This window comes from Pseudoliparis swirei, chromosome 11 (assembly GCF_029220125.1).
Source record: "Pseudoliparis swirei isolate HS2019 ecotype Mariana Trench chromosome 11, NWPU_hadal_v1, whole genome shotgun sequence".
In the NCBI taxonomy this organism is placed as follows: domain Eukaryota; kingdom Metazoa; phylum Chordata; class Actinopteri; order Perciformes; family Liparidae; genus Pseudoliparis; species Pseudoliparis swirei.
The window spans coordinates 18,663,602-18,675,727 of NC_079398.1; the positions used below are offsets into that span (position 1 = coordinate 18,663,602).

Here is a 12,126-nt window from a genome sequence, read left to right on the forward strand (position 1 = left end):
GGAGAAAAAAAGATGGCGGGGTTGTGTTAACGATGCGTCAAATGAATAGATTTATTTTTTTCAGCGTTAAACGGGCAAAACAATTCTTTCAGAAAATAACGGATCAGATTAATTGATAATAAAAATAATGGACAGTTGCAGCGCTGCAATCAAAGTCTATGTTACATCCTTTTGGAGGTGAAGCACCACAAATGGTGCCAGCTGAGAAATACAGGTGCAAACAAAAGATCCCAACCTTGGAACAACTCCAGTTATTGTAGCTTTGCTTTCCACAATGTATCTCAACTAAAAAGGTCCCTTTATGGGTAGATATCTCTTAATTCTGCCAAATTATAATCCAGAGAGTAAATGGGGGAGCCTTAAAATAAAACCTTGTTCCTTACCTCAATACTAAAAATGGAGTGTTAACAAAGTCAATAAAGCATGAAACAAGGTGTGTTCCTAATTGACAAAATCCCAAAACAAACAGTGAACTCTGAACATATAAACAATGAGTCGAGTCTTATCGAACAAGCCTCTTGTCCTCGTGCCCTCGGCACGGTGCCGTGAGGCGCGGCACTCGGGTCACAGACCTCGAGTTACGTGTCCTAAAGGAACCGTGCCCAAAAAGCATTCTCTGCATTTTTAGTTTTTATTTCCTCTTTCCTTTTGAGGAAACTCTAATGAGCGGGATTGCCTTTTGGGGCAACTTCCAAAAAAAAGCCGCCTGAATCACCACCGCCTCCTCATTGAAGACAGATGCATTCTGCCGCTGCACGATGCACCTCCTCCTCCTCCATGGGCAGGGAGGCGGGCGGCCACGCTGGATCTCAGCTCACAAGAGAGAGAGAGAGAGAGAGAGAGAGATTCTGCTGAGCACTGCAGGCAGGGCAACCCCTCCCTGTGTAGGAGGAGGGGGGGGAGGGGGAGGGTGTCGGCCGAGGCCAGGCTGGAGTTTCTCTCCTTTGATGGAATGGGGGGAGGTGTGCAGGCATGTAACCAAACACAGTGTGTGTGTGTGTGTGTGTGTGTGATCCGCTAACCCCGCGAGGCGGATCCGGGGGGCCTCGGCACGCCGAACCATAGACACACTGACTCAGAGAGTGAGTGTTGCGCAACCCGAAGACGCCCTCACCGCAGACACGCGTCCTAGCCGACGTATTTCGCCAGGTCGGCTCTCTCCGGTTCCTTCTCGTGAGAGCGGATCTGTGAAGCACGTGTTTACCTTGCGACCGGATCAGCGGGCCGACCGTTTTCCACGGCGGAAACTCTCCGCGGGGCGCGAGATCACATTTCGGCTTCTCTTCCAGCGACACACGTGAATCACAAAACAACACTGAGAGATTGTGGCACAGTTTGCCGTGGCAGTTTGTTCCAGTTTGCCGCTCTCCTTCGGGGAGCAGCGGTCCCACCGCAATTATTATACCCTCGGATAACACTTTTTTTTTTTTTTTAGATGATCAAAATTAAGGTTTACGGCTTGAGTTGAGATATGAACTGATAATACCCAATCCTAGGGATTCAGAACACTCAGTCCTGTTGTGTGGAAGGTTATCTCGCTCGAGAGAAAACAGCTGAGCAACACGTGGGCGGCACAAAGAAAACAAGACGGAACAGGAACAAAAGAGAGAGAGAGAATGGTTCTGGGACACTGAACCGGAGGACATACCTTCACTACATGCGGCGGAAGAGACTCCATTTCCGAGGCCTTTTGAGCGAGAGTCTCCAGGTTGACCTCCTGGGACACCCTGCGTTTCCGCCGCGTGCTCTGGATGACGGCCGTCGGCGCGGCCTGAGCGTCCCGGGCCCCGTTCTGGGAGCCCTGTCCCGGCGCCGGGGGACCCTGCTCCGGGGAGACGGCGAGGAACGGGTTGTCCGACGGCGCGCCGCCTTCCCTCGAGAGCCGGCGCGACCTGCGACGCTGCGCTTGGGTTTGGGGTCGGGGGTGGGACGGGACCTCGGGCTGGAGGACGGGCGGCGGCAGGTCCGAAGGCTGCCGGGGATCCGGGGTGATGTCCTGGGTGATCGCTTCCTGGAGGTTCGGGGGAGCTAGGGCTGAGGAGTCCACGGGCGGTGGATGCGGGTGTGCATTCTGTGCGCCGGGGTAGTAGTCGAGCGCGTGAGGGTCTTGTTGTTGCAACTGCTGATGTTGCATTTGCTGCTGAATCTGAAGCTGCTGCTGGATCTTTTGTTGCTGCTGCTCGTGCTGCTGCTGAAGCTGCTGCTGCTGAATGATCTGTTGCTGCTGCAATTGTTGATGGTGCTGCTGCTGAATTTGTTGATGGAGTATGTGATGTTGTTGTTGTTGTTGCTGCTGTTGCTGCTGCACCTGGTGTGATGGGGGTTTCACCTGCGTCGGGTAGTTGGGTGGGTTCGGTAGGGTCGTCCGGTTGCCTTGAAAGGCCTGGTAGTAAGCCGGCAGGTGCTGCTTGGGCTGCCCGAAGGCCAACTGGAAGGGCTGCAACACCGAGCTTCCTCCCGGGTGGGAGGTGCTGTGCTGCTGGGTGTTCAGGGCCCCGGGCTTCAAGGTCTCCTGAAAGGCCTGAGACGACTGCTGCTGCTGCTGCTGCTCCCACTCCAGTCCCCGAGCCTTCGCTGCATTCGCCCCCAACGGTTGCTTGTCCGCCGCTCTGATCGGCGGCTGTTGATGCGGCTGCAAGCCAGAAGTCTCGTGCATCGACTTGGCGTACGCGCTCTGGGTCCTCGAGTCCGTTGCGTTGACTCCCCCGACGTAATTGGCAAAGTTCTGCCCCCAGCTCGACGCGGTATTCCAGTTGGCGGCTCTCTGCTGCTGGGACAGAGATGGCGGCGGCGGTGGCGGTGGCGGCGGCGGCTGAGCGGGCTCCTGGTGGGCCCACTTCATCGGCACGGTCTGCTGATAATGACCCCGGTTCTGGTCGCCCTTGTCTGGGCTGAAGATGACGGAGTTCATGTACATGTGAGGGGCTTCCGGGTTGGAGGTCACGGTACTCGCGGCCTCGCTCTGTCCGGGGTCCGAGGCGGGGCCGCCCGGGGCGTAGTAGGACCCCTCGGGGTGTTGAGACGACGTCTCCTTCATCGCTGCGCTCTGGTCGCTGAAAAACGTGATGCGTTTGCCGGTTCGTTTGGCGCTGGGCTTCTGCGGTGCAGGTACGCTCATGGCGGGCATGAAGAAGCCGAGCCGGGTGAACGTTCCCGAAACAAAAAACCCGGCCGATGGATGCTCCGCCGGATCGCTTGAACAAACCAATCCACGACAATAAAAAAAACTACATTGACGTCAGAGTGAGCCGTAGTGAGATAATCTCCTCCTCCCCTCTGAAGCTCTCCGTGGCCCACTCAAAGGTCGCGGGCCGGATCTGAAAGGAGTCCGATTGTTTCTCTCATTCATGGGCAACGGCCTGTATAGAGAAAATGAGAAAGGAGGTCAAACACCAGACTAAAGAGGTCCTCACATCACCCCCACCCCCCCCTCAGTCATGTAAAAAACCTGCAGTTTGCTTTTTAAACAATAGACCTCCGCTGAAAAGGTATTGTGTGTGACCACAGAGGAGGGGAGTATAACTGTGTCATTATTCACTGAGCTCATGTGACGAGGAAACAAGCATTCGTGCTAACGCGTACACCGGACCTGCACATGCACTACAGGAAGGTGGAGATCGCACAATCAAATAGTTCCGGGGGAAATATGACAGATTGGATGACACACATTCACTGACACTACGACTGCTGAAGGCCGGCTCGGCTGACCTGTAATTTAAGCTCTCTTTCCCCGCCGGCCGACCTACAGGAGAGACGAGCGGGTTGAACGTGATAAAAACAAGCGTGTGACTCATCAGAGGAGGAGAAGCAAAAAGGGGGGAAAGCGGTGTGCCCTTTGCACCGCGGCTGCAGACTCAGAGGAAAAAAGGGAAGGCGACTGAAAGTGAGCAAGCCGTGACTCAGGATGAAACCACGAGAGGGAGAAAGATAAATAAAAAGTCAAAATGGCCTTGCGGGCTTTGATAGCTCGCTTCTTGACGATCGCCATGGTAACCCGTGGCGATCGTCAAGACTATTATTATCGTCAAAACCATGGTGGTTTTGGAGCAGGTTGCCAAAATCCAACAAGTGCACAGATCCCAAATGCAATCACCGCCTAGTCTGTGTACTATTCTATTTATTATTATTATTATAAGAAAATGTAAACAAATCAGCATCATTTGCAGGACACATGCTACAACAACAACAACAACAACAAAACAACCATGTCATGCCGTTTACAGAAATGAACACTCCATATCTACAACGTGGACATCTCTGGCAAACAAGGAAGTGCATGATAATTGTCACCCTTTACTCTGGTGGCCTAGTAAAATACAGGCTTCCGAAAATAGACGCTGCAGCTGTTCAGTTCCTGCACTGGCTCAGGAGGCTGGAGGAGCGTGCTGTGCAACTGTGTGTGTGTGTGTGTGTGTGTGTGTGCGCGTGCACCAGCGATGCCACGCGGAGTTGCATGCCGATAGCCATGTTGTCAAAAACGCATGCGACGTCGTGCATGAAAAAGGTGCACAGAAATAAAGCACACACGGTCTCCTTGCAGAAAGACGCACAGACAAACAACAACAAACAAACAAACAGGGCGACCGCGCTGCGCATTGCCTCTCTGTGCATTGAACACGGACTCCATCCGAGGTGAGGGATCATCATCATCATCGTGACGCATCGCAAGTGCAACCTTACACGAGCCCTGGGGTTCAGCACCGATATGCAAAGCAACACGTTCGATTGGCTCCTGAACGCACCGGGAGGCACCATTAGCCGCCCTCGTCCATCACCGTTTCCTAATTTTAAACCACCGTGCAAGACACGACCGGTACAGACACATATGGGAAGAATATGCTGAGTCCTAGAGGACTCTTCCCCCCCTACACACACACCACTGTCTGTGGGCAGCCAGATCAGCGCTATCTACTAGAAACCCTTTGTTGCAGACTACAGATTAGCCAGTCACTGATGCCGTGTCCCGTCGCAACGAGCTGCCAGCCAACGCAGCATGTGCGCGGTGGTGGCCGCGTGCACGGCATCGCGCGCACGAAACCAATGCAACGCACATCGATTCAACTTGTCAACATGGTGGAGGAGGAGGGGGGTTTAAACGCGTCACATGTTTCTGTGCAGTCGATCAGCGCCTGTTGCGACACCGAGAGAAAAACACATCCTTCAGACGCGCGAGGTAAACAAAAGTTGGTTGCAACAATAATTCGACAGTCAACAACAACAATAACAACAACAGCAGCAGCAGCCACGCCGGTCACCCGACACCGTCCGGATACTCACAGTGTTTGTCACCAGAGCGGCTACACGAGCGGCAGCTCAGCCCGCGGGATCGCACAGTGGCGGCGGCGGCTCGCGCGCTACAGACACGCGACGATGACTGCACGCATCCCCGAGGTTGACTCATGCTACGGCTGCTGACCTCACTCGCGGGTACTTTTCTTCTACTCTTCTTTTTTCTCTGCCCTCCCTCCTCGCTCGAGAAAGTGAGGAGGAACAGCGAGAGAGAGGGGAGGGGGGGGGGAGCGAGCGAGTACAGCTGAGTCCTTCCCCCGGGTCGGAAACGGAGCGCTTAATGTGCGGAAACGTGGGCGCAATGCCGGCGCTGTCTGTTGCACATTCTTGCATTGGGATTACACACACAAACTCACACTGGCAATGCGGCCTTTTTGCTGTGCATCAACTTCTCTGTGTGTGTGTGTCTCTGCTTGTCTTGTGATCCGCCCCCCCCCCTCAACAGACACCAGCTCGATGGCCACACCCACTTCCATGCCCATAAAAGGCTTTCCTCTGACACGCAACGTGCTGTAATTTACGGGGCAAGATCCCCCTCTCAGTGCATGCGGGAAATTCCAACACACCGCGGGGATTTAAGGGGGAAGGACGCACTCTTCCCCCCGGGAGGATACGTTCCTTCTGCGCGTCCCCTTTTTCAGTCAAAGTCACACACTTTGACATCAGGCGCGTCTCTAGGATTTGGATACATCCGGGGCTTAGCCAGTGCGAGCGTTGTCGACGGGGACGGGGACGGGGGGGGGGGGGGGTGCTAGTGAGTTTTTCGAGTGAGAGTGTGTTCACCTGTGTGCGCGGATGTGTCGGCGCGTATCACGGCAGAGCGATGCGCGTTATGGGAGCGGCGGCGCTGGGCTTAGCCCAGAGGAGTGAAGCAGCGAAATGTGTAGACATAGAAACACTCTCAGACAGAAGCTTGCTGTTACGTGCGCCTGCTGCCAGTCTGACTCCGCTGTTTTGGGTGAATGACGTCACGTGCGACCTGGAGGTGTTAACCACTTGTGTACCAAATTTTTTTTTTGGTTGAAAACATTCGGGGCTAATGAAAAAACATCCGGGCCTAGGGACGCCACTGTTTGACATCACTCACGGAATTCCTCTTGAAAAGCACGCGCAGGTATTTGCGCGTGACAGCAAGAAGAAGCTCTACGGAACCGCCCCGCGAGAGGAAAGAAAGAATACAATCAGAACACGTTGTTGTTGTTGTTTCATGTTTGGTGGTGGTATTTTCAGATTTCCAAATAATAATAATAAATAATGAGAAATAATGATAATAATGATAGAAAAGGCCTTCGTCAATTCATACCACTCTGGTCTTAGAAAGACATTTAAACTGAGATAAACACATCCTCCCATTGACCCAGATACTGTCTGCCATCTTTGCATAAAAAAAAAGGTTTGAATTGATTATCAAAATAAAAGATATAGTTGAATAAACCCAAAATGTGTCACTTATTACAGTTAAACACAGCCCAAACTTGAGTTTGAGAGAGTTTTAGGCTGAAATCATACAGAGTGAATCCTGCAGGCCCAAATGTTGCAAGGTGACGACTCTGTGACGTAATGTCAAACAAATACAAGCGGTGAATGAATGGCAGACTATTGCGTTGGTCTTTTTTCACAGCAGACAAGACGTAAATAATAATAATAAAGCAATCGGGGGGTCGAGTTTGATTTAGCCGTTTCACTGAATATAAACAAACCCATTGTTATTGTTGTCGGTGACACTTGTGCCTTTCCTACCATGACAATGCACAGAAAAAGATCTATTATCCTGGGGAAGATGTCGCTGGCTCTGCAGTGCAGTCTGACTCTCTTTATCTCTCTCTCCTCTCTGGTCCTTAAAATAATGTGCGAGGCCTGAAAACATTCACCAATGTCGATGACAAGAAGTCGAGTCAGACTGACATGTCTGCCACCGATGACACTGCACTGGGAATTGGAGTGTGAGTGTGATAGTGTGTGTGTGTTAGAGTGAGTGTATGTGTGTGTGTGTGTGAGAAACAGCCTCTTCTCTAGGCTGCACAAGTATGTTTATTTGAAGCTGATACCAGTAGTTCTAGAAGGGTTATTGACAGATGAGTGGCGACCGATTGGATTATTTATTATAGACTATTGACGACAATTCTCTGTTTTATTTAATTGTGAAGAGAATGTGTTTGAGTTTTTTCCAGTGTTGCTCTGAACAAAAACAAGCCATTTATATGATGTTTTCATTGTATTTATGTGATAGTGCAGCACCTGTAATCGTGGATTGAGTGCACAACAACAGGTGGCTATTTTTAGACAAATCTGAGGTAATTAAAGTTCTATTTTTAGAGCTGTCATTCGAGTCATACACGTCATTAGATATGCAGCTGATCGTATTGACCACGCAGGTTTGTCTGCACAACAAATATAACAGGAATAACTTAACACAATGACACACGTGGAATCATGACACGTCTGGGGAGGGGGGAGGGGTTACGACCTGACGCCAATAAGCCAAATCATAAAGTAAGAGCCGGCGGTTGGCGTCAAGTGGACACAAGTCCACGAGCCCCGACGGGGTAAGTGTACTTACGTGAAGCTCGGTCCCTCCATGGCGCACACGGCTTCATTCCCCTGCGTTGACGATGTCGTGTTGCAACTACAGTTTTACAAACAAAACTCCCACTAAACTTTTTTCTTTGAAAGATTCCTCCACAAAGCGTCACTTCCCAGTTTGAACCACTTTTCTTTCTTTTTTTTAAGCTAGCGATCGATACTGCAACCCATCTGTGGGACCTGCCTGCGTTTGACCATCTTGGATGAGAAACGGTCAGGTTTGCATTGTCAGCATCGATCGTAAGTGTCGTTATATTCACTGTCAAATAGACTTAATAGCTGCACTCGAGTGCTGATGAGCTGGATTAACAATAAATAGGTGGCTTGAGGGCGGCGTTCCGTTTCTGATTTGCAGTCGCTGCTGTAACGGCTTAACGGGGCGCTGCAAAGACGAGCGACGAACGGCAAGATGGTGAGCCCCCGCTACACCGGAACATCGGGGGGAACAATGGCGGATCTACGTTTAATACATCTCGTTTTAATTTGTTTTGGATCTATAAAACAACATTACAGAAAACGAGTTAATTGTAGCTAATACATGACGTCGGTGGGAATTATATTAAGCGTGCACAGAATGTAACGGGCACCTATATTAATTACAATTTGTATTTAATTCAATTCAACATATCTGTGGTAGATGTCAGACGAGGCCGTCTCCATCCTAATTAAATTCGTTTAAAAAAATAGACACCGAATCAAATATGACATGCTAACTGACTTTAGCTAAAGAAGATTGGTCGAACTGCCTTACGGAATTTTAACGTAACCGGAAGTTGATAACGGGGAATTGTCTTGCTGTGCGCCGAGTGGGACCATCACACCGCTCTGTTGACTTTCTGCTAGCTCGGAACGAATGAAGTCCTGTGAAGTACAAACTGTGTTTTTTAATTAGTTGGCTATTTTCATGAAGTGAACACACCTTTTAACACATTTTAATACTGAGACGTAACACGCACTTAAAGCCTGAAGTGTGTTGCCAGGTCCGGTTATACGAGTTAGATTTCAAGGCTAACGTAACTTTCCAAGGATGCAGGTACAGAAGGTCGTCCTCAACTCACGACCGGGTAGGAGACGTACTATTATTATTACAAACGTAATAACAGAAGGTGTAATTGTTCTCGTGTCTCGCGCTGCAACATTACTGCACACGTGTTGCTACCGTTTAATCAAACTACTTATTTATGCCTTAAGGTAATGACGGGGCGCCAGTTCCTGACAACTTCCGGCTCGAGGTGACGACTTTGGCACCTGACCTGAAAGATGGGGAGGTCCTTCTTCGGACGCTTTGCTTATCAGTTGACCCTTACATGGTATGAATCCTCCGGTTTGTGGTATAGGTACATTGAGAATGGACTTCCATTTGTAGTTGTTTCATCTGCTCATACATAAGTAGTCAAAGTTAGATCAACTACGGTTAACTAGTCCACCTAACAACCATGTCCATCGCTCTCACTTGTCTCCCTGCCTCAGCGATGCAGAATGAACGAAGACACCGGTGTTGATTACGTGACTCCATGGCAACTGTCCGAGTGTGTGGACGGCGGAGGCGTCGGCGTGGTGGAGTCCAGCCTCTGCAGCGCCTGCAGCGAGGGAGACGTGGTCACTTCCTTCAACTGGCCTTGGCAGACCAAGGCTGTCATGAAAGGAAGTGCCTTACAGAAGGTGTGGCATATCTACAACATTGGGATGCACATATGTCCTCTTGCCGAATTTGGAAAATTGCTTTTTGAAATGCATGCGTGTGCTAAAAGTGACCTGCGTGTGACGAGCAAACGAGAAAAATACAAAATGTGACGATTCCTTCTGTTTTGTTGCAGGTTGATCCAAAGATTGTTGACGGGCGCTTGTCTTACTTTTTGGGTGCAGTTGGCATCACAGGCCTCACTGCTCTGCTGGGCGTAAGGGAGAAGGGTCATGTGACCAAAGGGGCCAATCAGACCATGGTATTGAGCGGTGCCGCTGGGGCCTGTGGCTCAGTAGCCGGACAGGTACTACAGCATAAATCAGCCTTTAATGTAGTATATATATATATATATATGCAATACTGGCAAAATGCACAAACATATATATATATATATATATTATTTTTTTATATTTGTTTTGTTTGAAAGAAAAATAAAGGCAAGGTGGTTGGTGATAACGATAACCGCTTTTCTTCTTCCGAAAACCACACTCAGGGTGGCAGATCTAATCTGGCTCACCGTAAACTGAGATTAGATCACAAAGAAGAGAGGATGTGACTCCAGATCGTATCGCTTCACCCCGCTTTCATTCCTTTTTCCCCAGATCGGCAGGCTGGACGGCTGTGTCAGGGTCGTCGGGATCTGCGGTTCGGACGAGAAGTGCAAAGCTCTGGTGGACGACCTGGGCTTTACAGCAGCCATCAACTACCGAGGGGAGGACGTCCCCACGAGGCTCGAGGAGTGCTGCCCCGATGGGATAGATGTCTACTTTGACAACGTGGGAGGGGCCATCAGCGATGCCGTGATCACACAGGTGCTGCTTGAGTTGAACATGATCTAGGGGACGTTGTCCTTGCCGAATCAGAAGTTCTGGCCGTGGGTTTGTGGCCCTGATCTCCAACGAGCAAGTTTTTTTGTGTCCCCGAGAACTCGACCGTCACCAGGGTAGGAAGTTTACATATTTTTTAAGGGGCAATTTTTGCCCCCACTGACTGAAATCGAGGGGCATTTAAAAATAAATCGGGGGGCACTTTTTGAAATAACATTTAACCTGTGTTCAAAAATAATAAATATACTTATTTAGGCTTACAGTATATGAGCAATTTTCATAAAAATGGCAATAATAAGACTATTAGGTAGTAGTCTAGAGATTCAAAGTGTTTTCTTAGCTTTCTTTTTAACATAAAACAAACAAAAATCGGACAATCATATTGAATTGTATTCTTATTTATTTGGGGTTATTTTATATTTTAAAAAAATGTAAACGACTATAAACAATTATTAATTATTTCTTTGTATTTTTTGTAATCCAAAATTATATTTCTTTAACAAAAAAATATTTAATAAGTCAATCATATTCAATTTTATTATAATTTCTTTGTGGTTTTTTATAAAATTTCTTTTAAACAACAAACAATTATAATTTTATTTTTTATAATTCTAAATTATATTAGATTTTTTGTGTGTACCTACCTAGTACAGGCAATACAGATAGGACACACACAACAAAGAACAAAAACAAAACACTTTTAAATTATCATAATTCTGGGGCATTTGTTGCCCCTCTCCTCGTGACATCAGGGGGCAACATTACATTTCTTTGGGGCAGTTTTTGCCCTTTGCCATCTTGTATTTCCGACGCCGATCGTCACACACGTTGACCTCCGACCCCTCTTCTCACCTCCAGATGAACGTCGACAGCCATGTGGTCCTGTGTGGGCAGATCTCGCAGTACAACAAGGATGTGCCGTATCCTCCACCGCTGAGCGACGGCGTAAAGGAAACGCTGCGACGGAACAACATCACGCGGGAGCGCTTCACGGTGCTCAACTACATGAACAAAGCCGAGGCCGCCCTCAGTGAGCTCGGCCAGCTGGTTCAATCAGGCCAAATCAATGTAAGGAGGAAATGGATGATGATGATGATGATGTGAGTATGTGCGCTCTCCGTCTCCTCGCATCATTTAGTTGTAATTGTGCTTTAACTCTGCAGGTGCTGGAAACTGTCGTTAATGGCATTGAAAATATGGGAGGTATGTACGCTTTAATCATTACATGTTTCTTTAATGTATGATTTTTTCTTTTTTTTCTTAACCGGGCAGGAGTTGAATAAATTTTTTTGTTGTCATTTTCTTAGAGGCATTTTGCTCCATGATGACGGGGGGGAACATTGGCAAGCAAATTATAAAGATATCGGAGTAAAAGAAAACCCTCCGCTCTCACCTGGCAGGCGCCTTGGGAAATTAACCTCCAGTTTCTATCTCTCACCTTCAGCACTAACTGAATAAACTCAAATGAGAAATCGCATTAATTAGCCGAGACCAGTCGATCGCAATTATGAACCGTGAATGAGAGAAAGTCTCACAATCTTCTTTGAAATTGTGTCCTTGTGAATAATGTGAAGAGCGTTGGGAGGTTATAACTCAGAGTAATACTTATTGATGTAGACGTTTGTATAATATTGGTGCTGCAGTTTAATAATGTAGAGCCCAATGTTGTAATGCTACCTCGTGATATTAAACGCTTTTCTAAATTGCAGCAGTATGGTCAGTTTGTAAATCTTTCAGTGAAGA

The 12,126-nt window shown here is 48.6% G+C and overlaps 2 protein-coding genes across 7 annotated transcripts in view; one reads left to right on the forward strand and one right to left on the reverse strand.

Annotated features, from left to right (window-relative positions):
- mideasb (mitotic deacetylase associated SANT domain protein b) overlaps positions 1-7,940 on the reverse strand; it is a 27,289-nt gene extending 19,349 nt beyond the window's left edge. For 2 of the 3 annotated variants that reach the window (XM_056425801.1, XM_056425799.1), the window contains exons 1-2: positions 7,850-7,940; positions 1,649-3,359 (exon numbers count right to left, since the gene is read on the reverse strand). In XM_056425801.1, coding sequence (XP_056281776.1) covers positions 1,649-3,127 — 1,479 coding nt within the window. In that variant the 5' untranslated portion in view covers positions 3,128-3,359; positions 7,850-7,940. Of the gene's footprint in view, positions 1-1,648; positions 3,360-5,277; positions 5,378-7,849 lie in introns of those variants that run through there. The other variant, XM_056425800.1, reaches the window with a different exon arrangement.
- Positions 5,385-12,091, forward strand: ptgr2 (prostaglandin reductase 2). 4 transcript variants are annotated; one of them, XM_056425809.1, is made up of 8 exons: positions 5,385-5,427; positions 9,064-9,182; positions 9,343-9,534; positions 9,690-9,860; positions 10,159-10,368; positions 11,242-11,451; positions 11,547-11,586; positions 11,691-12,091. In XM_056425809.1, the coding sequence occupies exons 1-8, from the start codon at positions 5,400-5,402 to the stop codon at positions 11,753-11,755; spliced, it is 1,035 nt and encodes a 344-aa protein (XP_056281784.1). In that variant the 5' UTR covers positions 5,385-5,399; the 3' UTR covers positions 11,756-12,091. The 4 variants fall into 4 exon arrangements, with proteins under 4 accessions (XP_056281784.1, XP_056281783.1, XP_056281782.1 ...); XM_056425808.1 differs by lacking the exon at positions 5,385-5,427 and adding an exon at positions 8,027-8,112; XM_056425807.1 differs by lacking the exon at positions 5,385-5,427 and adding an exon at positions 8,291-8,936.
- The last annotated feature ends 35 nt before the right edge of the window (positions 12,092-12,126 follow it).

What these genes read in the sequence shown, in the direction of transcription:
- ptgr2 (XM_056425808.1), top strand. Translation starts at nt 8,076, where the DNA reads ATGAGAAACGGTCAGGTTTGCATTGTCAGCATCGATC. An exon ending in TTCAATCAGGCCAAATCAAT is followed by an intron (nt 11,452 to 11,546) that starts GTAAGGAGGAAA and finishes TTAACTCTGCAG; the next exon opens with GTGCTGGAAACTGTCGTTAA. An exon ending in TGGCATTGAAAATATGGGAG is followed by an intron (nt 11,587 to 11,690) that starts GTATGTACGCTT and finishes TCATTTTCTTAG; the next exon opens with AGGCATTTTGCTCCATGATG.